Genomic DNA, 27,472 nt, shown 5'->3' with positions numbered 1-27,472 from the left:
GCATTATGAATGTGTATATTCACTCTATTAACACTACAATAGAGAAACAATAGCGTAAGTATAAACTCATGATATTGTTTCTCTATGACACTACTATTCTCAAGACAATTAAGTTCAAGATTTGTTTAAAAACAGACTCATGTTAGCCAGTAATTTAGTCTTACCTTAGAAAATTAGTCAGTTTCTACATTCTTGTTGTTTTACTTTTTGCATTTAACCTTGACTTCTCCCTTCATATAAATATTTCTACCTTTGTTTTTCGTTGTATTTTTGTATTTTCCGGTTTACTATTTTTTAAATAATATATTCTTACATTCCTTCTCATATTATCGCGATTTAAAATGGGACTTACACAATATCAAAATATTATGTGGCAAACTGTCGAAGGGAATTTTCATGTTGAATAGATTGAAGTTCATAAGAGTGTTTTAATTTCAGTGTATTTTGCTTATCTTCATTCTCATTTGTATTATGGTGTTGTTGCCTGGGGTAATGATACGAATGTAAAGTAACTATTTGTGTTACAGAAACGAGCAGTAAGAGTCATTGCTGATGTGAATAGTCGTTTTCATTGTGTAGATTTATTTTAAAAAATCCACATTTTGACAGTACCAGCTATTTACATTCTTGAATGACTTATGTATGTAAAAACTAATTAAGCAAGTATTTCTGTAAATAACAACGTTCACACAAGAGATTCTGAATCTCTAAAGGTGCGTACAGATATACGCGTCACGAACATGAGCAATTCACTTTTAATCAGCTGATGCCAAGCTTTTTATATCTGTATCTTACCGTTTCTGTAAAAATACAGATACAGTCAGCTGATTAAAATTGAATTACTCATGTTCGCGGCGCGTATATCTGTACGCACCTTTAGAGTGAACCAGTGCAATTATGCAATTATGGCCAAACGTAGGGCTTCACCCATACTATATATTCTGCTGCTCAATGGGCTTTCAGTTTAATGGAGATTGATAAATTGTGTAACAAAACCGAAACTAGTATCTCGAATTGTTCAATCAATCAGAGGTTTGGACAATAACAAGTAGATTTCATTAATTTGGTTTGAAACTCACATCTGCATTGTAGAACTCGCCGCTGCTATCTGAGCAGTAGCTGCCCTCCGAAGTTTCCGACAACAAATGTGTGCGTTTAGTTGAGTTAGTTGAGTCTGAATTTGTTTCAACCTTTTCTTTTTCAGTGCTCGCTTCTGTCGGCGGCGGTGAATTCTGAGACCGCTGTGAAACTGACATTGGTACGAGCATTTCAGACAGTTCAAAATCCAAGTGATTTTCTTCTGAAAGCAATTACAAAGAAATTCAAAAGTTAGCGATTTGTAGAGATTTTAACACTAGCAACTCTCATACCTAAGCTAGCCAAGTTTCAATATATTATTACGGTGTATCATAATACTAAGATCACTTTACTTATATGGGCTACTTTAGTTCAAATTAATAAAAACAATAGAAAAACTTGTAGTACCCTTTATTAAAAACTTTGTATTTCAACGACTAGTTTCAACCATAGGTCATTTTCAAGACCTGAGAATTTCAAGACTTGAAAATGACCTATGGTCGAAACTAGTCGTTGAAATATTTTAATAAAGGGTACTACAAGTTTTTATTAATCATAATACTAAGATATTGTCTTTTTTCTTGAGGACTACTTTTGAATATAAATAAAAATTGAAATCTGAGTACCCTTTTTAAATTATTTAGTCACGACATGTTTCGGCTATGAGAGTTTAAAATTTTGTTTTCTTTCGACTTCACATAACAAAACTTTAAACTTTCATAGCCGACTAAAGTTTCATAACGTCGAGACTAATTAATTTATAAAGGGTACTTGAGTTTCAATTTTTATTTATACTAAGATATTATTATAATTTTACAGACCTATTCAGGCCAGTTACATATTCTTTTATTAATGTTTCAATTACTGAAGAGTAGCAACTCTCCTAAATTCAAATCAATTAGAATACATAATAATTGTGATATTTTTACTAAACTTTTAACTTCGATAAACTGGTTCGTTCTGCCATCTTGTAAAAATATCAAAGCACTGCAGATCAAATATGATGTGGTCTGACAATTTGTGGAGGAGTTAACTTAGTCATTGCACTGACTTGCTTGGTTTAAATTACTTGTAAACTACAAAATGGCATTTCACTGCATAGATAATAGAAAGTTGGACATTTTTTTCGAAGATACATCTTATCTCTTTGAATGTCTGGTTAAATTAAGTAATAAATTAGAACAATCACGTACCACCTAGATTAGCAAAGCTCATCTTTAGTTTCTTTCGGAAATTTATTAGGAAGTGCATCTCCAATCTCCTTGAATAGAGCTTTTTAGGGGTGAAATTATTTTAAATAGATAAAATGGAGAAATATGAGGGTTGGGCCAGAGGGAAGCAGACTGCCGCGCATATTCAGAAGCAAATTGCAACGTCAGATGAAAACCGCACTTACGCCACACAGGCAGTAAATTGCAGCGGCAGTCAAGTATAGCAATGCGGACTTGCACTACACTGGGCAATGTATGGGTAATGGTCACGGATGGCCAGTAAAAATTAGTCGTAGAATAATATTGTCAGAAAGAATCTGCGGCAGTTTTATGCCCGTCTGACACCACCCTTAGATAATAATCGTCTTCCCCATATTGCATAATCGTTGTTCTGTATGAGGAAGAGATTTCAACTTAAGGTGGGTTTTCGTTTGTGCGGATCCGTGTTCGGCTGCGTATGCGTAAAGTCAAATTAGCAACTATCCAAAACAATAGATTAAATCTATTTGTATAATACCCATTCAGTTGATAACGTATTTAGTATTAAAATCACTTTTATATTAAATGGAATGAAGTACGATATCAACTGAGTAAATACGATACAAATAGATATGATTTACTTTTTGGGAAAGCTGATTTTATGACTAATCGCTTACGCAGCCGAACGCGGATACGCACAAACAAAAACCCACCTTAAGAAAGATAAAAGACCTATTAAATATTTAGAAGCTATAATGATGGAGAATGGATGATACGTTCACATCAGCTGCATGGTCCATACAAAAATCTCAAATTGTTTGTTGGTAAGAAATAACTTGAACGCTTGAGTTAGTTAGATCACGTTCAGAAAATGAGCAACTCAAGAACCGTTAAAAGAGTATAACACAGTCCAGGAGTAAGAAGGCTATGGCGAACGTACATGAAAGCATTGGATGAAGGAGTTTTAGGACGATTGATTGATTATTTGCCTTTATTAGGGCGGAGTTAGGACTCCAGGTCCTCTCTGCCACACAATCCTGAAGAAGGACGATCTTAGAGAATTGAGGGATTGGAAGAGACGAATGCAATGCCCTGAGTGCGTAAATAATCTCCAATCTCAAAAACTGGAAGGAAACTTTGCTTTCAATTATGAGCTTAACACTAAGCTTATCTATTACTATTAGGCCTATATTTTTTTCTTTAGGGCTACTTTTAATATTGTTGTAAATGTGCTTTTATAATTGACATTTTATTCATTAAAAGTTCACATTTATGAACAAAATAAAAAAAATACAACATCATCTCTCATAAAACTCTAACTTCAACTAGTTATTTAGTTGTAAACGTTCGTTGCAAAAACAGTCACCTTGGCAACCATGTTCACATGACTGATATCCATGTAGGGTTTGCCTACATCACTATCCCCCCCTTAGGCATGTTGGTCTCCAATATCCAGATTTCCCTGATAAGGTGCTAGACGATTAATGTGTACAACCTTTGGTTTGGTTCTCCCTTCAGTTTTCTTAATCCTGTACACTACATCATTTATTCTCTTCACAATGTAGTACGGGACTTCCCTTGCGCTATCTAATTTTGAGCAAACATTTATTTTTTTAATTTTTGTCAAATTCAATTCTTTCGAATAATAAACAATTTGGATTCCAATGAAACTTAAACAATTGGATATAGCAACATTTGATCCTCCACCTTGTGAGCTTCATCGCGTCCCCACCAACGATATCTGAAACCTCTAAATCGAACAATACTCTGCACAGTCATACCTCAGGACAGACACACTTCCTCACTGCCAGATAGCCATGCTACTGTAGTTCCGGACAGCCGTGCTTCTTCCCTGCCAGACCTCCATGTCTGCAGTTCCAGACAAGCCACGCTTCCTCCCCGCCAGACAGCCATGCTTCTGCAGTTGCGGACAGATGTGCTTCCTCTCAGCTACATGCTGAGGACTGAGAAGTCCCATTCAAGTTAGTGACACCCTCACTTGCTCCTTATTTTCCCACTTATGCATACCCTAATGAATGTCGTAACCTGCACACCCTAGGCAGTTGCCTGTGCCCACACCCTATGTGTGACAAGTCATAAATTTCCAGTTTGTCTATTTGATTGAAATCATTCTTCATTAATCAAAGAAATTCGAATTGATAAAATCTTGTTTTAAAAGTCATAAAATTTTTAAATCAGTCAGACCAGGATACAAGAACATCGACTCCAATCGCTTGTATCTCTTGTAAGCCTCTCCACGTGATCAAATTCCCATGTGAGTAAATCACTATCACTTTTGACGAATTAAAAATGTTATACATAAATCTCAGAGCCAACCTAAAAGGCTCATCAAAGTTCAAAGCAAACCAATGGTCATGATTCTTCTAAAAGTTATCCAGCAATCTACAAAATCTAAAACGGTTTGAAAATTTTCCTCAATTTTTTTGCAAGTTTTGTCCATACTAGATACAGATTCTACCATGACTTCTTTGATCGAATTTACCCACTCGTCGAGTGCTTCCATCATCATTTTTCTTCACTTCCATCCTGCTCTCATTTTCATGCAAAACTTTTTTTGTGTAACCAACTTTTAAGCACAATATTTTCAAGGATTCAATCTCACTTCCGACACCAATGTTGTAAATGTGCTTTTTAATTGACACTTTATTCATTAAAAGTTTACATTTATGAACAAGATAAAAAAAAATAAAATACAACATCATCTCTCATAAAACTCTAACTTCAACTAGTTATTTACTTGTAAACGTTCGTTGCTAAAACAGTCACCTTGGCAACCATGTTCACTGATATCCATGTAGGGTTTGCCTACATCAATATAAATAAAAATATAAATCTCAGTAACATGTTGTGACAAAATAATTTAAAAGGGTACTGAGATTTATATTTTTATTACTATTACTTTTCTTTTGTTGTCGTAGTGTAGCTTCTAGTTCAAACATCCACATGCAGACATCAGGCAATCCAATGGTGGAGAACTGCGGAAAGTAAGCGGCCATCATTTCACAGAAACCCTCTGCGTCGAAAGCTTCCTCTACTTCACCACTCTGTTCAGTGCCCAGATCCTCCAGAATGCTTACAACATAGCTCAGCACTATTTCGTCAATTGAACTGCAAAAATTAAACACAATTTAAGCATTTCAAGCTGTGATGTTGATAATGTACCAACACCGAGTTGTAGGCCTAACAGTGAATTCAATACAAATGAAATTATAAATAATAATACCTTTATCCAAATTTTTCGATAATTACAAAAGACTGCAGATGATGATTTATGTCAACTTTGTTACATCAAGTGCCCTTGTAACATGGTATCACACCAAGTAACATTCAAATTTCAAATTCAAATTTATTTATCCTTAATGATAACATGTTACACGTATGTTACATGCCAAGTAACATGGTGTCATTTTTCACAGAGTACAACTAAATGAAAATCTCATTTCATAACCTCAATCTCCTTGAATTAAATTAAATTGATAAAATATAATTAAAGATATTTATTGAAAATTACAAATATTATTTTTTTACAAAGTTAATAAACAACAGAAAATGGGAAATTTTAACAAAATGAAGTGATGTTTCATGAATATAATAAAATAGATATTAATTAATAGGATATAATCTTGGAATATATTATAATTTATTGATATTATCAAGCTTATAAAAATAGGGAATGAACTTGAAATATTTCTAAAAAAATACAAAAAAAAGAAAGTTGATGAATAATAAAAAATGGAACATTAAAATAGCATATTTTATAATCATGAATATTTGAATAAAATTATTAATCAGACTGATGATTTAAAGAAATAACTTTGAAAATTTTCATTAGTTATAGAAAGTAGTATTCATGGTGAGACATGAACACTGCTACATTCATAAATTGCGCAGCCAGTGACATGCAAATAAATAATTACACTTTAAAATATATATTCTATTGTAAAATGTTTATTCGTACTAATAATACAGATAACTTATGAAAGATTTAGATCATTCGTTTAAATTGAAAGAACATTCACCTGATGTGGTTGAGTATCTTTGGAATTTCAGTATGATATTTTTGAAATTAAAAACACTCCACTAGCATGGGCTACTTTTGAACAAATTAATAAAAAAAATATGAAAATCTTGTAGTTCCCTTTATTTTTAAAAAAAAATTTAAAAAAGTTCAACTAGTTTTTGAAAAATAAAGGGTACTAAAAGATTTTTATATTGTTTTTAAATTTGAAATTAAAGATTTTTATATTGTTTTTAGTTTTGAAATTAAAGATTTTTATATTGTTTTTATTAATTTTGAAATGAAATATACGTAGGACAATAGCAAAATTCCATTGCAAAGGGCAAAATGTTTCATGAAAATTATTCAAAGCTATTTTAATCAAACCATAGGCTACACGATTCAACGTATGGGGTGTAATTAATTTCTACTGTATGGATTGATAAGTCAAAAAAGATTTGTAGCGTTGTATTAACAATGAAATTAGAGATTACCTGATTTGTGCACTGGGAATATGTTTTCTAAGAAATTTGAATAACGATTGCTTCACAAAATCTTCCTTATCAACAATTGTTGGAATGCTCATTCTGAAAGATAAATATAAAAAAAATAATAAGATAATCGTAGGATAAACATAGTCGGATATTTTGCACATTCACATACATTGTAATATTGAAGAAAATTTTATCTATTCACTTTCATATAACACCATTTCCATGTAACATTACCAATAGACCCAAGCGTAATATTTTCATAAAATATTAAATTAATATAGAACCAAATACTCAAGCGAGATTATTATAAAATCGTTAACGTACTTCAACATTTTGTAATACACATGAACGACCGTGTCCGTTCACACATAGATTTTTTTAAAGAATGCATGCTAATAAAAGTGAGCCCCCACACTTTAAACACTTTTCACTATCTCACTTTTCCAGCGTTGGTGAGGGAGCACATCGATATTTCCATCTGAAACTTTATTCTTTATCAGTTATTTGTGCAACTAGTTCGCAAAGTGACAGTTTACTGCACCGAAAGAAACGTTTACGCACGAGCCGTAGGCGAGAGCCGAATGGTTTCTTGAGTGCAGCAAAGGAACTTTGTGCACGTATTTCACATTACATTTTTCCTACAGTTACCATTGAATATGAAAAGTGGTTGATTATGGGTAAAATTATGGCTGAAATCCATCAAATGTTTGTCTGTATAATTTTGTTATTAATAACAACTTTAATTTATTTTAAACTTGATAATCCAATTGAAAATTAATAATTGATAATTTATTCAAATTAAAAATTAAATTAATCCAATTAATTTGAAAATTTGAATAATATTGAGTAAATCTTAATTTCGAAATAATTTTTCAACCAATCAATTTATGAATGAAAAAAATATTATTTGAAATAATGAATAATTAATAATATTCAAAATGTATAATTTAATGAGTTCTCATTTTTATTTATTTGAAAATCAGAAAAAATATAGATACAAATTCGCATTCAAAATACACGCCAACAATGTCAACAGCTGATTGGGATGGCTGGAAGATAATATGCAAAGTATTAAGAGTACGCAAAGTAATACTTTGCGCTCTTAATACTTTGCGCACTAAAGCGGAAAAATGATTCTTTGCGTTCTGTAATCAGTACAGGAATGTTAATTTTTCAAGGTAACTGTAGGAAAAATAATGTTTTGAATGCTAGGTGGTGCAGCATTGGATGGCACCTTCACATAGTTTTAGACTTGATCAAATGGAATGCCTTTTTTCAAGTTTTATAATTATTTTCTGATGAGAGAAATTCTTCTTCAAGTATCTTACTGATCCTAGTGTTTGAATTTGAACTCTATGTAATATTTTATTTACACTTCAGGAAACGTTGGGTTATAGAGAGAAGCGGAACACAGGGGAAAATTTATCTCCATTAATAAAACTCATTTGTATAGTGACTGCCACAAATTGGTGTGAAACCCCTAAACCTCCGCCATAGTTACAAATGTGACGATTGATTTGATTAAAATAATGTTAATAGAATTATTTGGCATTAATCAATTCATTCTATACCAAACAAGGTGATAGAATTTTTTTGTTCATTAAATTGAGAAGTCGAGTTCGAATTTCCCAAGTTCTTTGGAATACAGTTAATAGATTTTAAATGAATGAATAAATGAATTTATTTCCTCTTCAAATTAAGAAATTAAATCGTATCTTGGAAATTGTACTAATCACGTATCCAGTAGTGTGATCGGATAATCGAAGTATAATTAACAAGGTAAAAACATTATCAACTTAAATAATAAATAATAGAAATAAAAATAAACTAGTATGATAAAATATAAAAAAGGTAAAAATAAAAAGCTGTGAGTCTAGTCTACGTAATTAAGATTACTAAAACATTACAGAAACTACTGCCTCTAGCGCATGAGATAACAACCAGAAAAACAAAAAAATGAAACAGCCCAGAAAACTAAAAACTGGGATAGATGAAATGCATAAAAGTGTAATAATTAATGTAATTTCAATATAATGCCGTACATGCCTTGGTGGAATGATGATTTAATTGAATAATAATATTTTTATGTGAATGGTGCCGTTGAACAATGCTAGCTCAACATGTACCATTATCTAACAACATTTCTAACAATCCATACGTTGTTCACTGTAAATAACTAGCTCTTTGCTCTCTCACAAAAGATAATACAGGAATCACACCTTCTCAATTCAATTGGCAATTTATTGTAAATATAAAGTCCTAAGTACATAAAAGAGTGCCTAAAGTAGTAGTAGAGATTTTAAGTAGAGCCTATAGGCTGATATTTAAAAATATATACATTTCACAGCAAAAAGAAAGAGTTTAAATAAAATTGGATAAATTCTTGCAGTAAAAATTTTCACATACCAAAACTAAGTGGAAAAAGAAGAATCTTAATAATTAGTTGACCTCTCTTATATTTCATATGAATAAGTTATAAGACTAATTTGTATTTTTCTCTTCTGTAGTATTTTATTTTTATTTATTAAAAAATTATAATTTCACTAAAAAAACAGTGATGGAGAAAGATGAAACTATAAAAATTAAATAATATGGACAATGGACTTACGTTACTGACAAAGGAATTCAATTGTGTCTACTCAGGACCAGTGTTATCACAAACGCTGCTGTACTAGAAGTGAGCATTTTTCGTTAGGTTGGAAAAATATTGTCTCTTTTCTGTATAGGGCTACTTGTAATATAAATAGAAATAAAAACAAAAATTACCCTTTTTTGAATTATTTTATAACATAATATTCAAAAAAGGGTACTGAGATTTTTATTTTTATTTCTATGGAAAAATATTGCTTAGCGGAACAGCTGAGTCTTTAATTTTAATGCAATGGCTGATCGACCTTGGAATCATTTTTTACGGGTAGCTTTCTGTGCAATATCTCGAATGTACGAATATTTCAACTTTTTGTTATTTTTGTTTATCTAAAAGTATCATACCGGTACTGTCATTTAGAAACCAAAATGCCAAAACCCAACCTCCCTAACTAGAAGCAGATAGCGCAATCCTTTTCTAGCTCCGTATCATTCCTATAGTGAGGTCCACGTTATAATGGCAGTGGAGAAAGATAGGAGAAAAACGTTGCCGATCCTCAGTCTTACTCATAAAGAGTAAAATGCCTTCTATAGACAGGTTTATTGATGTAATATTAACTGTTCATTCTCGTTTAAAATAATTAATATATTTATCAAGCAAGAGATTATATTTTTCTTTCATTTAAAAAAAAAAGTTTTTTTTTTCAATAATTTCATAATGAATTTTCCTAATAAGAATCAAATATTTTGTTGATTACTTATTAATTCTACATTGTTAAAAGACGATCTGGCAACAGAGACAATCAAGAAAGAGATAGCGATATCCGCTTTGTTGAATGATAGACAAGGACAGCAACACCATTAGTAATCAAACACTACCATTATAACGTGGACCTCACTATAGATCGTTTCTCAACAATCTAAAAATATAATAAAATATTTTATCTCAACTATGGGAATTCATAATTAAATCATTGAAAAATATATTTTCTTGACGAATAAAATATAATTGATCATTTTTAAGATGAATGAACATTAACAGTTAATATTACATCAGATATACTGGTATCAGCCATGATCTATAGAAGGCAGTGGCAAGGCAGAGGATCGGCAACGCTGTTGTCCTTTGTTTGACTCATCAACTCAATCACAAATATAATTCTGCTAGCTATTTAGAATAAATAACTGAAAAAACTATCAAATTGAAGTGCACTCTAAGGTGCAATTCCTTAGCGACAACTCTACGATTATGACCGCGCGGCTTTAGACGCTCTGTCGCTAGCGGCTGTAACCGTCACAGATAGGCCTATATTATAGTTTTTTATGTAAAACTTCGAATGAAATCCCATGTAAGGAGCAAAGCTCTGGCAATGGATGAAACGTTACCTTAATTAAAATGAATATATGAATTGAATGAATGAATATTATAATAGTGAAGTATACAGCCACAAGCGACTGAGCGGCTATAGCCGCGCTACTAGAACCATAGATTTGTTGCTAAGGTAGCCTATTCCACCTTAACTCAATATTATATTTAAAAATAAACTATATTACCAAACTATTGAACAGTGTAACATAATGCATTTAGTGACAGAAAAATATTTTTCCAGGAAGATTCTTGAATTAAAATGAACTTAAAAATTAATTTCTGGTAGGAATAAGGCAGCATATTGCACCTTAACTCAAAATTGTATTTAAAAATTAACTTTATTGCCAAATACTTGAACAGTGCAACATAATGCATTTAGTGACAGAAAAATAATTTTCCAGGAAGATTCTTGAATTAAAGTAAACTTAAAAAGTAATTTCTGATAGGAATTAGCACTGAAGATAGAATTTTGTTCATTAAATAATCATTCAACATAAGTTTTTCGTCAACTAAAATTGCAAGGGTTAAGGGTTAGAATTATTGCAGATTTATAACAGAAAACATGGTCTAAAAATAATATAAAAACAGTAAAATACTGGTATAATTGATTGGTAAAGCTCTGAGAACATAAAACTGAAAACATAATAATAATAGTTAAAATCAACTGAGAAATTATTTTCTTTCACCAAGACTGTATTGATTTATACAATTTTTGCGAATTGAAATTCACTAAAGAGAGGTGAAATACCTATAAGATATTCAAGCAAAAATACTAAATAAAAATTATTCACCCACAGATGAAGAAACAAACATACCTTTTGAACAGTAAAATAAAATATATAAGGTAAGTTGTTTGAATAGAGAACCTTTTCACAAGATTCTCGATTTGTTTATACTGAACAACAACAGAAGGGTCGGATCAGTTCATAATAAGCTGAAAGCAGAAGCATGGACTAGTGGAACTTTAGAGTACCATTGTCAAATAATGTTAATTATTGTAATCTGATATTTAGCATAATTCATGTTTTAAAATCATAAAATTGAATCGAATATTCAATCACATCAATTCCGGGTATAATCTTTAGGAGTAAATAATATTCTATTTCTAACCTCAAATTCATTTTGGTTGATGTATGGCTACTCTATACTCTTGCCTTCATCTGAGTTTTCTGCTTACGCCATTTGGCGGTATTATTTGAACGAGTAAACTGACGGTAACAGTAGATTATAGTACTCTAAATATCCAGCTATCCACTTCTTGAGTTTTTTTATTATCCTTGATATTGTTTTGTTATTCATTTGCTTATTCAAGTTGAAAATACTATTTAGAAACCAATCCTGGTAGAATAGTTATTATTCATTTTTACTTGCATTAGAACTCCTTATCGGTTATTTTTTACTAATTTTATTTATCTATTAATAATCCATCTATATGTTACTATAAAAAGGGTCCCAAAATCCAAGTTAACGACCTTCCTCATCTAATTTCACTAAGGTGAAGTCTATAGGGGGCCCAAAACTTTTGGCCAACCCTTATAAGCTCACCATAGAATCTTATAAGCTAGAGACCAGCAAGATTTACTCATAATATTTTCAATTTGCATTATTCTGTCTTGATTAGCAGAAATAGAGCTACCTATTATACTCGACCCTTCTTCAAAATGATGGACGCCTCAAGCTATAATGCAATTTTTAGTTTATTTGATCACAGTGAACAAAAGTAATTTTCTCTTATTAAATGATACATTCTTCGGTTCAGGGATTCAAAATTGTGGAGAGACTTCATTCATTGACTGGATACGCAAATTTCCATTTTCCAGTAGGGTCTATATTTACATAGTGATGTAGCCTTAGAGTAATATCCAGCATATTACGAAATTGTTGCCAGCATCAAGACAACTGTACAATGAAGAAGAGTTGCTTAAAGGTGAGTAAGTTGTCGTTTTCACACTACTTACCGATTGTCGGCCAACGCTCAGAAAATATTGTCCTCCGAATGGCCGTTCCACAATATTATCGATTTTCAATCAACAGGACACCCAGAATGTCTTCCGATCGGATAATTCTCACCAAAAGTGATTCTCAGCCAATCGGAGGACATTCTGAGTTATGTGCGCGATGAACATCGGCCGACAATCGGTAAGTGTGAAAACTGCCATTGGCTAATTCTCACCAACAGCTGTTTCTCCAAACAATAATGGGGACGATTCTGAGGGTCGGCCGACAATCGTTAAGTGTAATAACTGCCAACCAGAGAGATGACTGGAGTTATCAATCAATACATTAAAATGTATCTGATGTCTCTATTAAAATAGTTAAATCACTTCGCCTTCGCTTATATGGGCTACTCGATTCAAATAAAAACAATATAAAAACTTTTTGTACCCTTTTATTAAAAACTTAAAAATACTTTAACGACTAGTTTCGACCATAGGTCATTTTAAAAGTTAAATGTAAAAAATAAAAACATTGAATATTATTATTATATTATTAATTTTATTTTTTACATTTAACTTGAAAATGATCTATGGTTGAAACTAGTTGTTAAAGTTTTTAATAAAAGGGTACTACAAATTTTTATATTGTTTTTATTTAAAAAGATTAATTATGTTTGCAATACCTAATCAAGATAATATCTTTCAAGTTCCCATAATACAACTTACACGTATATATTCAGTTAGGATGGAAATGAGTTGGTTGAAAATTAATTTAAACTGAAAAGAATGTTTATTCAGATCTAAGCCACAAAATAGAAACTGACATAAAAACTAGCCTACATACGAAAAACTCCGAACTTAGTTTCTGGAATAGGATTATTCTGCATTGCTGCAGTTAAGCAGAGACTCAGTAGCTCTCTAGTATCAACTGGATCAATAACTCCATCATCCCATAATCTGCAAAATAATATAGCTGATGTATATGATTATGTTTCACTGTTTATTCAACGAAATATATCCTATTCCGGTATGATTTGTTTTTACGCTGCATAGTTCTGTTTAGAAACATGAAATCTAATGAGCAAAGAATCAGGTTATTGAAGAGAATATCAAGTATGGTAGACAATGTAATCAACAAAGTTATTATTTACATCTAGTAATGCACTCTCATAATTCATGGAGCTCATTAGTAAAAAATTGTATTCATTATTCAAACTTTTATTTATTTAGGTAAGTATGCATTTCACTGATTGATATAATTCAAATTTGGAATTTCTTGAACAAAACTTAGAACTATTCACCATCAAATGAAGAGAAGGATATTCCTTAAATTTATGATAAATTAAATAGTTGAATCACGCAGCCAATATTGGAAATCAATACCGAATATTTAGAAAAATACTTGATGCTAAAAATCACTCAAGTTCAAAAGACAGGACATTCTACAAAACTATTCAACATTTAGACTGATTTCAGAAAGTAATGCGCAGTATTACAATTGAAATACGATACCGGTAGCTATTATTACAGAAAATAGACAGGAGCAATATTGAAAATAGAGATTCCTGTAAATTTCCATTATAATATCTCACCTTGCTGTAGCATAGTATGGTTTACTTTGAGCTTCAAATTGACCTTCAATTTTAGTTCTCAATTTAGTTTCTTCTTCGGCAGGCCACTGAAACAGATTTGAAGTTCAACTTAGATTGTGAGTGGATTTTATTTGGTGGGTGCAAGAACATTCAGCTGTGAAAAACGGTTCAGTGAAACATTCCCACAGAGACGAATACTGTTCACAACAGAATCAATAATTTCTATTGTTCAGGCATTTTCCAAATAATTTAGATTATTTTCATTGGAATTTGGAATGCACATTGGAATAAACAATGTTGTTAATCTTTCTGTTCAATGAAATGATGTATTATTTTATTAGTCCAAAGAATGAATCTGAAATGAACAAACCTCTTGCTTGAGACTTGCTTTTTGGTCCTTAATAACTTGAGTCAAAACACCAGCTGCCTGAGCCCCTCCCATCACTGATATTCTTGCATTGGGCCACATGAACATGAAGTTTGGACTGAAAAAGAATTGAATTTTAATTTATCAAAAAACTATTTTCAAATTGCAATGTAATTGAGTGCATACAGCTACAGCAAGAATATGAAATTTCATTATTCCCTTGAACTCAATAAGCATATGCGAATCTACAAATATTTAAAATGACTTAGGAATAAGTTTTTAACAATTCAAATAAATTTTAATTATTTTTTCAACATGATGCTTTATTTGAATCAATTCATTTATAAATCTGGTTGAATCCCTTCTGAGGTGATCTAGTGACTAATGAAATTCTCTTCATTATACTAAAATTCACCACCTTATATAATGCATTTTAAAACAAAAAATCATTTTTATTGTCTCTTTTCTATTTAGGGCTACTTGTAATATAAATAGAAATACAAATCTCAGTACCCTTTTTTGAATTATTTTATCACAACATGTTTCAGCATTCATGCCATTTTCAAGTGATTTTTTCTAGTGAAGTAACAATGTGATTTTTTCAAGTGAAATCACTTGAAAATGGCATGAATGTTGAAACATGTTATGATAAAATAATTCAAGAGAAGGGTACTGAGATTTGTATTTCTATTTACAAGAATCCTTTCATTTTATCCAAAATTTTCATTTTTCACCAGCTATTGATATGTTTATGGTGCCAAACTTTCTTATATATATTGTAGTGGAATCAAGGATTAGTAGGCATGCATATATTTGTGTAAGGTAGCATTAATCAAAATATTACTGATTCAGAAATTTGAATTCTTCCAAAGTTTTCATTCATCTCAATTTATAATATTCCCAGCAATCAAATTCCACTATTACAACCGTTATTACCAGTAAAGTCCAGGGAAGACTATAAAGGGAAATAGAAGGCTACTTGTTTGATATTTACTGTACCAGGTAGTCTACGGTACAAGATACTTGGAAGTATTCAGTATATTATGAAGATTGGATCCAGTGCCTTGAAAAACGACCAACTTCACAAACATTTATGAGTAGAATTCGATACTTGTTAGAAATCAGAATATTAGAAATTGAACGTCGAATCTTTTATTCTTTACACCCAGTTCTTTAACACTTGAAGTGTAGTTTTCTGCAAATTAAACAAATGTCTTATGCACTACAAGTAGCCTACAATGAATCATATTTTGAAACATGGCTGAATCTATTTGAATCTTTACCTATAGGCTCTGCCACACATTCCAAAGTTTCCAGCACCATACGATCCTCCTATTATCACTGTCAGTTTTGGAACTTTTGCATTAGAAACAGCAGTCACCATTTTTGCACCATGTTTTGCAATTCCACCGGCTTCAGCTTCTCTTCCAATCATGAATCCTAGTGGAAAAAAACATGTAATAGCTCGCTAAGATAGTTTATATTGAATAAATATTTTCTGCAACTTAGGTCTACGCACAGGTTTTACCTTGTAGGCTACTCCTTAAACATAGACATAGATGATGTTTGCATGATGTATTCTTTTGTTAATATGTATCAAACTTGTATTGTGTGTGAAATAAATAAATTAAACAAATTGAAAATACCAGCAATATTTTGGAGATGCGTTATAGCCTACTCATGTTTTTCTAAGCTAATGCTCATATATGATTTGGAGCTTCAAGAAATATTTCTATTTCTATTCTTGGCACCTAATCATTATATAAAAATAGGTAAGTCTCGAGTTTTAATTATTCAAGGTATCTATGAAAGACATTAGAATTCAAAAACTCTGCAGCTGATGGAAAGCGTATACCACTTCATTTTAATGCGACTCTTACCATAACTCATTCACACTGAAAAAGTATTTACTATATTGCCAAGAGCTTTAATTAGAAAAATACGGTAATCGTCCAGAAAACGATGTTCATTTCATTATTTTCCATTCGATTTTGTTTATCAGCATTTACATTCTTCATTCACAGTACAAACTCTTAGAACAGTTGCTTCGGCAATTCTTAATAACTAATTTAACTAATTAATGATAATAACAACTTATTAAAGTATCAAAAATGGTTATATTATCATAGCTCGAAAAAGGTGAGAGGGAAATATTTGGAGCACAATTTTTTATTCTGTGTTTTGCGTTTCATTTTCCTCACTAGGCCTGTGTTTGGTTGAAGTGATTCGGAGATAAATATATGAAAATTGCTCACCTATAACCGTTGACTTCAACATTCATTGCTTTCATCAGTTGGAGCTGGTTGATAGTTAAAATTTTTGGCTTTAGACGTCTATTTCGGAAACTATCATGCATCTAACCGACATGTGCATTCAAAACAAATTGAACTGATATTGTATTTGTTTATGTTTTTATACAGTCATATTTTAGAATATTTGTACAATTATTATCGAAATATATGTTCTTGAAAGTCTGTTATATTAGAAAAACCAGAAGATGAAGTATTCTGAGTCGGGTACTTGTGCTGTGTGAATCGTCATTGATACAGTTTGTATTTTATACATTACAGGATTTAACATTTTTTTATAGGTTAAGCTTGAATCAATATAAATTATTGACTGTAGTTTTTGCACTTGTGTTACCTGTAAATAGATTGTGTACTCTTTCCCCGCGCACGGATCAACAGTCCATGCGGGGGAAATAATTATTCCATAATTATTCTGTTCTATATTGTATATTGTTTTTGTATTGGAATAAAGAAATTGAATTGAATTTAATTGAATTCTCACTTTAAACTTTTTGTTCTTTTGAACCTTTTAACTTACCAACAATGCATCAAGAAAATAATTGATTGAATGGTTGAAGGGCATATAAATTCCTTAAATGGAATGAATTGTACAAGTTAATAACAGGTTTAGTTTCGGTCACTAAAAGATACAGTTTGGAACTCTTAGCATGAGCCATTTGACTTATACGTGCTATATGTATATGAAAATTCATATCTAAACACTGATAATTAAAATATTTGATGTCTATCCAAATACCATCAAGTTCATCTATCAAAAATATATTTACCTGTTATGTTTTGCAGAAAGAGTAGAGGTATTTTTCTTTTAGCACATATTTCGATAAAATGGGCTCCCTGAAAAATGTTAAAATAATTATTACGCATTGGTTGGAATACTACTTTTAACACAATACTTGAATAGTTTTTGTCATCGTTTCAAAAGAGTCACAGGCGATAGATTTGTTATAAAGATGGAGAAAGAATTATTGTTGAATCTGTGTAGATACTCTAATGATAAGTTAGGCTAATTTACAAAGATATATTAAATATATAATATAAATAAAAATTAGAAATCCAAGTACCCTTTTAAAATTGTTCAATCACGAAATGTTTCGGCTATATAATGCCATTATCAAGTCATTAAACTTACATAGATTTCTAATTTTTATTAATATTTAAGAGTAGCACTAAAGAAAAATATACAATATACGATAATATAATTTACAGAGATACAAAGTAAAGGTTGAGAAATTTGCCGTTTCAATTCTTCCAACTCGAACTGAGTCTTTCATTGACTTTATAAAATAATAATAATAATCCATTCCATATCACTCTGAAATATTGCATAAATATTGAGTGCGTGACAAGTAAATTCGTAAAATATGAATTGAATAATTGATTGATAGATTAGAGGCACTGTTTGATAGATAGTATTTTAACAATATAATTGATCTAGCTATAGCAGTCATTATTTGTATGGAATGTGTTGAAATCAATAAAGTAAAGTATATTCACCTTCAATGCTGATTCAGGGAAGAGGACTCCATTGTTTGCAATAATACCAATCAAATCACCATGTAACCGAGAAAATCCGGTAACTAAGCTTTCACCGTATTTTTCTTTGAACTCTGAAAAGCGAGATCCATCCACGATTCTTGCTATGACCTGTGTGAAAATTTGAAGACAGTTGAAAGATAAATCTAACAATTAATTACAGATTTTACAATCTAGTGTGAACCAGATATAGAGATAAGTATGAAGTCATATCTAGTACTCATGTCTCAAAGATTTTTATACTCCAAAAGAAAGCAATTAGATTGATTTGTAATGTTGATATGAGGACCCACTGTAAACCTTTTTTACAAATTTGGGAATATTAATTGTCTATTCTTTGTATTTTTGTATTATTTAGTGTTAGTTATGTACATAGTAATCTAGATTTTTTTAATTAAATAAATTATTGTGACTTTCATGGATATGAAGCCAATAGGACTAATATAAGAGTTCAACATCTCAGGTTTACTACTTCACAAAAAATCTTCTGTACACATTTGTTAAACTGTACAATTCATCACCACTAGAAATTAAGGCATGTCCTTTTACATTCTTTAGAAGGAAATCAAAAACTTTACTGAAAGCTGAAATTTTATATAACATACAAGAATTTGATGTAATTGACTGGACCAAATATTTGTAGGCTAATATTATCCGTATGTATTAATTGTATTATGTATTATCTAGTACGGTACCTATTTTTGATGTTTATTAATGCATTGTTAACAATGTCTATGATAATGAAGATTCGTATTCTTATAGTACATACAGCTATAGTATTTTTTCAAATTTTTAACAAAAAAAAACAAACTTCAAATTTATTGAAATATTAGAACTACCATAGATTTTATCTATTTCAGCAGATTCATTTCCAATGAAAGTTATCATTTAAGATAGGTCTAGGTACTCATGAATTTAGTGACAGTGCTGCTTCAAGGTTACTAAACATTTGACTAGTGATTCATTCTTAATAAATGGTCATAATTTAGATTTCACTTCTATTCAAAAGATATGCAGTTAGAATTAATATTTTAGAATGATAGTTGAAAATACTGTATGATTGTTTCATGTTCAACACTAAATATATAAACAATTTTGACCTTGAATAATGATAACAGTAACACAAAAGTATGTAAGATGAGATAGAATCAGCTGGCTGGGACATGTCCAAAGAATGGAGAATGATAGGTTGCAGAGGCGGATGCTTGTTGGAAGAATGGAAGGAACGAGGAAAAGAGGTCGCCCGAGAACACGTTGGCTGCAGGATGTGGAAAAAGATCTAGCATGCCTAGGAGTAAGGAACTGGAGGAGACTGGCTAATCAGAGAGATGAATGGAGGCGAATTGTTGAGGAGGCCAAGGTCCACACGCAGGGCTGTAGCGCTTCGTAAGTAAATAAGTAAGTATGTAAGATGAGATAATGAATAATGAATGAATAATGTATTTATTTTAAATACAAGAAATATTTTTACAAAATAAAAATAATCATCAAATTACAATACTTTTTGGCGTGACTGGAAAAAGAAGCCTTGAGCTCCAGCCACGAGTTCTAAAAATAAGAAATACATTTTTTAATCTAATAACAGCAGTACAAATGATACAATTCTGTTGAAGGATGATAATCTAAAGACGTTGAATTTTATCAATAATCAAGTACTTGATAAACAAAATATAAATGCACAGAAAATATAATAAAAAAATTGTCGAGTTTTAATAATTTTTAAACAATCAATATTGCCAAAATTGGTGATTCAGCCAACTTAATTCTCAATTTTAAAATAATAGTTTTGCTTTACCCATGATTTTATTAATCTCAATTTGGTTTTTGCTATTTTATCCTTAAGATCATCCGGAATTTCATTTATTAGTTTATTACTCTGATATTCAAATTGGTGTTTACTAGATGTAAGATAAGATAAGATATATTGACAATTGTTACGAGGCTGTTGCCTATGGTAACATTCACAATTAATTTGTAGATTATTTTTTTAGAAAACTATCTTTCAACATAATAATTTGTTGTTACCGACCTGTTTCACATCGAAGCTTGTTTTCAGATTTGTACCAACTACACCATACAATTCATCAATATCATACAATGGAGGTTCAGGTTTCTGTGACTTAGTTGTGAATGGCTCACAGTTATTATTTACTTTAGAAACAATATCGCGTGCCATAGCTAGTGCATGATGATCATTCAATGCATAATGATCAGTAACTCCAGAAATCCTGTAATGAGAATATAAATAAATTAATGTAATTAATAAATTATCCTGTAATTGACTTGATAATGGCATTATATAGCCGAAACATGTCGTGATTAAATAAAATGATTAAAAGGGTACTCAGATTTATTATTTTTATTCATATGTCTTGAAGACTATGCAATAACAAGTTTAAATATTTGATTAAAACTCAAAACCCGCCATAGTAACTTTTTTATGCAGTACAATGATTGAAAGTTAATTGTTTATTGAATAGATTCAATTAGACTGAGTTTATAGAAATGTCAATAATAATTCTGGGCATCATTTTTGATGGATAGAACATTTATAGACTTCCAGTTGAATGTATTACGTGAATATATATTTGCATCCAGGCAGCTTGGAGAAATTCTCAATTTTAATAAACTAGAAATAGCAATAGAAAAAATACATGAAATTTGCTCTTTTATCTATGAAATAGTTATTTTGCCTTTGTACACTTTCACCTATCATGGTATTTTAGCATGGGGAACAGCATACCCCAGTCATCTAAGAAGACTATAGAAGTTATCCAAAAAGCAATACTTAAAGCTGGCTTTCGTAAATCTTGAAAATATCCCTCATCTTTACTATTCAGGAAATTGAAGTTTTACCCCTAAAAATATATATTAAAGATCTACTCATTCATATTTATAAACATTTTGTATCTATCCATCTTTACATTCTTAAACACAAGATATGCAGCCACAATGGGGATCAGCACTGTTCAGCTAACGAAGTCTTTTTCATAAAGAAAATTAAAGAATTGGTTGTTTGAAATAAGGGAGGAGGAGGAGGCCGACTCTGGTCTTGGCGGGCGGCGGACTTATCTGACTACAAAATTAGCATTAAATAATATTAAAAAATCACCAAAAGATAGAATAAAAATCATTCAGTAGCCATTTTCAAAGGCAAATAAAATAAAGTAAATGTAATGAATTGATAAATATAATAATATCCTTGAAGGGGGATGGATTAAAAACGTTAAAAAAGATCTAGTTTTGGCAAAAATATTACCAATCGAAATGGTTTTAGAGCAAAAGTAAAAATGAATGGGAAATTATTCAAGAGTTGAAAGCTCCAAGAGTTGGAACAAGATGGAGTGAAGAAAGAAAAGCTGCATTTTCTCAAAAAAATGAAAAGCTGGTGGGCAATCAAGAAAAACACCAAGCATAATCAATGATCATGACTCATACTCAGCGTCTTCCACTTCGGGAGATCGACGGCTAATAATAATAATATAAGGGTACTGGATTATTTTTATTTCAATTCAATAATACTAGTAACTCTACAAAGAAGAAGTAAATACACTGATCTCCTTTTAGGATTGGTTAACTTGAATCTTTCAAGTGTGACTCCACATCTATTGAGTTGATGAACGTTTTTAACATAGTGCATGAATTATTTTTTACTCATCTATTTTACTATCCATGAGGAACTGCAAGTTAATAATTAGTTATGAAGTATTTTTGACGACACTACAGTCTAATTTTTGAATAATAGTTATTAAAAACTCGGATTTTTGAAATCCTAAGTGTTGAAAATGGATTTTAAAAAATCCGAAAGCGCTCCACTCATGAGTACTTGTTTTTAATAATACTATTATTCGAAATTAGACTGTAGTGTCGTCAAAAATAGTTCAAAACTAATTATTTTTCATAATGTATAGAATCTTTGACTTAAACTTGAATTATATATTTTAGAATCTTGAGTCATTTACCACACCCTTGATTTGTTTTGTTTCATTCTTAATGTTGAAATTCTTCATATTTTTTCGTTTCTATTTTAAAATACATAAAACGATTTTTTAGTATCATGAATACAATCAATTAAAATTGAAGATAGCAGAGATAATGTCACATGGAAATTATATTGAGATCAATATTTATGATCCTAGTGATAAAAACAAAGTAGAGTTGTTGTCTCCTCAATATTTACCTTGTGAATTGAAATATTTCATTGAGAGATGACCTCTTGATTGACGATTACTTTTATCTCAAACTCTTTATTAGTTACAGTGCATCAGCTACTTGGAACTATAAGGATAAATCCTGCTTTAGATGAGAGAGAAATTTATGACGATTCGAATTAGAAGGAGAATAGCTTATTCATATATTACAAGGATACCTACAATTGTACTTGATCTATACTTGACTCATACTTAATTTGTACTTACTTGCAATGAACATCTGCTCCTCCAAGGTCTTCAGCATTCACGACCTCTCCAGTGGAAGCCTTGACAAGAGGTGGACCAGCAAGAAAAATTGTACCCTGTTGTTTGACAATGATTGATTCATCAGACATGGCAGGCACATATGCTCCTCCAGCAGTGCAGCTTCCCATTACTACTGCAATCTGGAATGGAAAGAAAGATTCTATCAGCTGATTAAAAATTGACAAAACCCTATACACATATGGAGAAATATTATTTTTTTGCCGGATGATAACCACATTATGATCTACTTGTACGTGTACAAGGAACGAAATGTAGAGGTTGCATCAGCAAAATCTTTATTGTAATGCAGGAACATATACAATCGATTTATAAGTAGGCTAATGTAGGAGAGCTTCTCCATAATTGGATGGGTACATTAAAAATATGACCAATTCTACCAATAAGGTGGCTTCTTATCAATGAGATCAATCATAAAGAGTTACACCAATAGTTACATTCTCAGTTTTTTATAAAGTATCCACTTATTGGAATAAATCATTCATTTTGATGGATCTCTGTAACTTATTCTCATATTCCACTAGTGAGGGTTTCCTTCCCTATTGATAATGATATTCTACGGATCTTATTTTATGATTCCATCCATCTTATTATTTTGAGCTTATTTATTTGATATGTGCAATAGAAAAATTTGAAATGAAAATATGATATTAATGAACGGTACATTTTGAATGATTAAGGCTCAACTCACACTTTCGCGACTCAGGTCGAGAAGAGACTCGACTCTGGTCGAGAGCAAATGGTGTTTCCAAATGGTGACATTCAGACCAGTCGATTCTAGTCTCCGCGAAGTCACCATTTGAAAATACATGCTCTCGACTAGAGTCGAGTCTCTTCTCGACCTGAGTCGCGTAAGTGAGAGTTGAGTCTAAGAGTTTGTAATGGAAGAGTCCGATATGCTAATGCAGAGTGATATCAACAAACCTGAGGTATTCCTTCAGCTGACATCACCGCTTGATTGTAAAATATTCTGCCAAAATGATCTCTATCTGGAAAAATATCGCTCTGCAATGGAAGAAATGCGCCCCCTGAATCGACCAAATAGACACATGGTAGTTTATTTTGTAGCGCGATTTCCTGAGCTCGTAGATGCTTTTTAACAGTAATCGGGAAGTAAGTCCCACCTTTCACCGTTGCATCGTTTGCAAATACCATGCACTGTTGTCTGGAAATCAATTCATTTTGCAGAGCATATCAAATATTCATCAAAATATTTTTGTTTAATTAACCTTAATTATTAGACCTTGAATAATGTTTTATTTCAATCTTACAGAAAAGCTTAAATATTGTACAGGTGGAATGCGTTTACCTAAAAATTGTCAGTAAACCAACACCATTACATGACTATATTATATTGTGAACTCTATTATACAAGACTCTATCTCTTAAATGAAGGACTTTAAATTCTCTAAAGGTTCAAGTTGAGTCATTTGTTTCACAACAAATTTAAAAGATCAAAAATCTCTAGAATAATATATATAGAGATATGAGAAATTGTTAGTTCTTAACATAGTATGAACAATAAGAAAAATGTACTTCTCAGTTCAATTTCCCGAAAACTAGATTATTATTCTTAGAAAATTTTATCTTAAATCCGATTGTTTCCTATTATTTCATAATTTTTGCACTTCATACATGTTTTGATAATTTACAATTATTATTAAACGAAAATCCAAATTAAATGCTGTAATTCATTAGCATTTGAGTAATTGCAATATCTCAGTAATTTCCATCTTGATAATTTCCAAATGATGGGAATAAAATTATTTATTTATTTTATTTGATCTCATAACGTTTTCAACAAAAAATATAATTCAACATGAATAGATTACACAAAAGAAATATTTATTTAGATAAATGAACATGCCACGTCATTTATGGAGGCATATTCCCTCATGATGGTAATTGTGATTATTACTCACCCCATAATTCTGCCAATTCCGGTGACTATTCCGCCAGCTGGTACTGGATCATTGTATAAATCGAGTCCAGCAAGCTGAGAAAGTTCAACGAAAGGGGAACCAGGATCTAATAAGACGTCGATTCTTTCTCTGGCAAGCAGTTTTCCCCTACTTTTATGTTTTGATATACTTTTGTCTCCTCCACCTTTTAGAACTGTGCTTGTGACATCCTGTAGATTCTCGACTAGCATTCTCATGTCATCATAGTTGTTCTGTTGAAAAATTGATCAATAATAATCGAATTTAAATAATAAATTGATGAAAAATTGTATTTATATTTCGCTGAGAATAGAAACAGGATCACAAGGTTAGAGATTGGGTACCTGTATACCTTCTGCATGGCATTATAGTTCTACATAAATATACGGTAACAATTTTTTCTGGGGAAGATGCTCACATATGAGCTCTTGGCTAAACCGTTGGTAATGAGACAGATGATGATTAAGAGAGATAGGTGGAAACTCATTAATGGTATTTAGAGGAGTTCGGCTCTTAAAACTGGTCATCCTTTACAAGGAGAGTAGCAGGCGCTTAGAGCTCAACTTATTTTATCGATATTATCTGTATTTTTCCATTATTTCCATGATCAATCCATGGGAGCAAGTCAAGTTTCTAATACACACCATCGGTTGAACATTTTGAAAGTTGAATGAAATCAGTACTGTAAATCAATTATTTAATCTTGAAGACATAATAATTACAAACATGTACACCACAAATCTAAATTGATTATCAAGTCGTTAAGACGTTTTAAATGTGATTAGTTATCAAGGTGTTGATGATTCACAAATATTTTATATTTTTATCTTTGTACTAAGGACAAAAATAGAATTAATAGTATTTTTATTCCCACCAGCTATTTTGAGGAGTTTACAATATTTATTTCATCTATCAATAATGTCAAGAATATACAATATATAGACTACAAAAATAAAAAATAATATAATACCTACTTATTAAATAAGAAGACTAAGAAATTGTCAAAAACCACAGACTTTATTGATAGTCAGAAAGACCGGTTTCGGTTGTTACACCATTGTCAATCTCTGATTACTGTATATCTTTCCAACTATCAATAAAATCTGTGGTTTTTAACAATTTCTAAGTATTTTTATTTAATATGAATAATAACCACAATATCAACTTCTCAACTACACCAAAAGTAATAGCTACTTCATTAGATTATTTGAAATTCATCAATCAAACGAATGTTTATAAAAATTAATACATCTTAATAATGTAAAAATTATACTCACAATTCTCGGTTGTAGATGTTTAACTCATCTGATGGCTTTACCAGACAATATTCACAAAATGAAACCATAGGAAAAGCTGTTTATAAATAATAAAAATTTTGGAGATTGAGAACTTTATGTATACCAAAATTTCCACAAGAGCCTAATAAATTGATATTTGAATGTTTATAATCCTCATATGAAAGCATGTTAAGTCAAGTCAAGTGTATATATATCTATACAGTAGATATATCTACTGCTGTATTTTCAGTTGAAAATTTTAAAAGTTACATAAACAGTAGTTATATTTGGAATTAATTGCTATTTCTACTGAAAAATTCATTTCAAGTATTGTATTAACTTGAAGATTTTAATAGTTAACATAAATTCAAGTAAAACATAAATATCAGTGTGCTGCTATTCTATATTTCTGAAGTTTCCAGTAAATAATATAATATCTTAAGGAATAATGTGAATAAAGCTGTAAAGCATTGATGTCATATACATTTTTAGCACCTCGTTCCAATTCAAAAGAGGAACATTACCACTCTTATTCTTTTCATGTTCGCATTGGACTAACTTACATAAGCTTAACAAATTGAAAAATGTTGTTTACATAATAATTATTGCCTTCAATCTCCCCTATTCGTTACATTACCACTCTTATATCAAACCTGGCTGTCTTTCGTGCTTAAAATTGCCAACAATAAAACCCTTTAAAAATTAACTAAATACATTGGAGATTGGACATACTGCGTGAGAGGATATGATGCTTTCAAAAACATTCCAGGTTATGTTTACTATATCATGAATTGAATGGAATCTCTTCATCAGAAACTGAGCTAAAATCTCTATGTTGAATAGAATCGAACTATAATATAAATTCATGAAATTATTCGCAGTCCAAAATATGTTGACGGATTAACTGAAACTCTCAAAATACATCATTATTAAATATTCCAACACCACAAAAACTCAACTCAAGTTATGTACTAAGGTACATAACTATATTTTTAAAATAAATTAGTTTTTTCTGTACCTTGAAGTGTTCAGAATTCCTATTTATATTGGATTCAATGACTGGAAAAGAATTGCTGAACTCACGGATCCCATTTTTAAATAAATAAACTAACTTTTTTCGAATCAAAGACATGTCTACTGTGAGCGATAAGAACGTTCACTGATAAGTGTGTGACAACATGAACACAACAATTAAAACGTTAAAACTGATGTGAGAGCATTGTTCGAAGACAGTTTCACTTACAAAAATCGATATTAGAGAATCGATTTTTGACTTGATAAGTAACAATGAATAACTGAGATAATGAA

General features: G+C 30.9%; 2 protein-coding genes across 5 annotated transcripts in view; both read right to left on the bottom strand.

Annotated features, from left to right (window-relative positions):
* Window positions 1-11,704, bottom strand: part of LOC111057639 (CUE domain-containing protein 2) — a 68,192-nt gene extending 56,488 nt beyond the window's left edge. The window contains exons 1-4 of one of the 3 annotated variants that reach the window (XR_005573146.1): window positions 11,550-11,704; window positions 6,780-6,872; window positions 5,188-5,396; window positions 1,080-1,297 (exon numbers count right to left, since the gene is read on the bottom strand). Coding sequence is in view for 1 of the 3 variants with exons in the window: in XM_022345088.2 (XP_022200780.1) it covers window positions 1,080-1,300; window positions 5,188-5,396; window positions 6,780-6,871 (522 nt within the window). In the remaining 2 variants the exon portion in view is untranslated. Of the gene's footprint in view, window positions 1-1,079; window positions 1,301-5,187; window positions 5,397-6,779; window positions 6,873-11,549 lie in introns of all 3 variants that reach the window. The other 2 variants (XR_005573145.1, XM_022345088.2) reach the window with 2 other exon arrangements.
* A 1,734-nt stretch (window positions 11,705-13,438) lies between these two features.
* On the bottom strand, window positions 13,439-27,407 carry LOC111057478 (probable methylcrotonoyl-CoA carboxylase beta chain, mitochondrial). 2 transcript variants are annotated; one of them, XM_022344909.2, is made up of 11 exons: window positions 27,183-27,407; window positions 24,870-25,120; window positions 23,872-24,112; window positions 22,891-23,069; window positions 20,502-20,700; window positions 18,434-18,583; window positions 17,707-17,773; window positions 15,914-16,070; window positions 14,634-14,748; window positions 14,264-14,349; window positions 13,439-13,628 (listed from the first exon to the last, which is right to left on the bottom strand). In XM_022344909.2, the coding sequence occupies exons 1-11, from the start codon at window positions 27,294-27,296 to the stop codon at window positions 13,508-13,510; spliced, it is 1,680 nt and encodes a 559-aa protein (XP_022200601.2). In that variant the 5' UTR covers window positions 27,297-27,407; the 3' UTR covers window positions 13,439-13,507. The 2 variants fall into 2 exon arrangements, with proteins under 2 accessions (XP_022200601.2, XP_039298365.1); XM_039442431.1 differs by lacking the exon at window positions 27,183-27,407 and adding an exon at window positions 26,165-26,451.
* Between the last annotated feature and the right edge of the window lie 65 nt (window positions 27,408-27,472).

Source organism: Nilaparvata lugens, chromosome X (assembly GCF_014356525.2).
Source record: "Nilaparvata lugens isolate BPH chromosome X, ASM1435652v1, whole genome shotgun sequence".
Taxonomy (NCBI): domain Eukaryota; kingdom Metazoa; phylum Arthropoda; class Insecta; order Hemiptera; family Delphacidae; genus Nilaparvata; species Nilaparvata lugens.
This window is presented reverse-complemented; position numbering and strand designations above follow the sequence as displayed.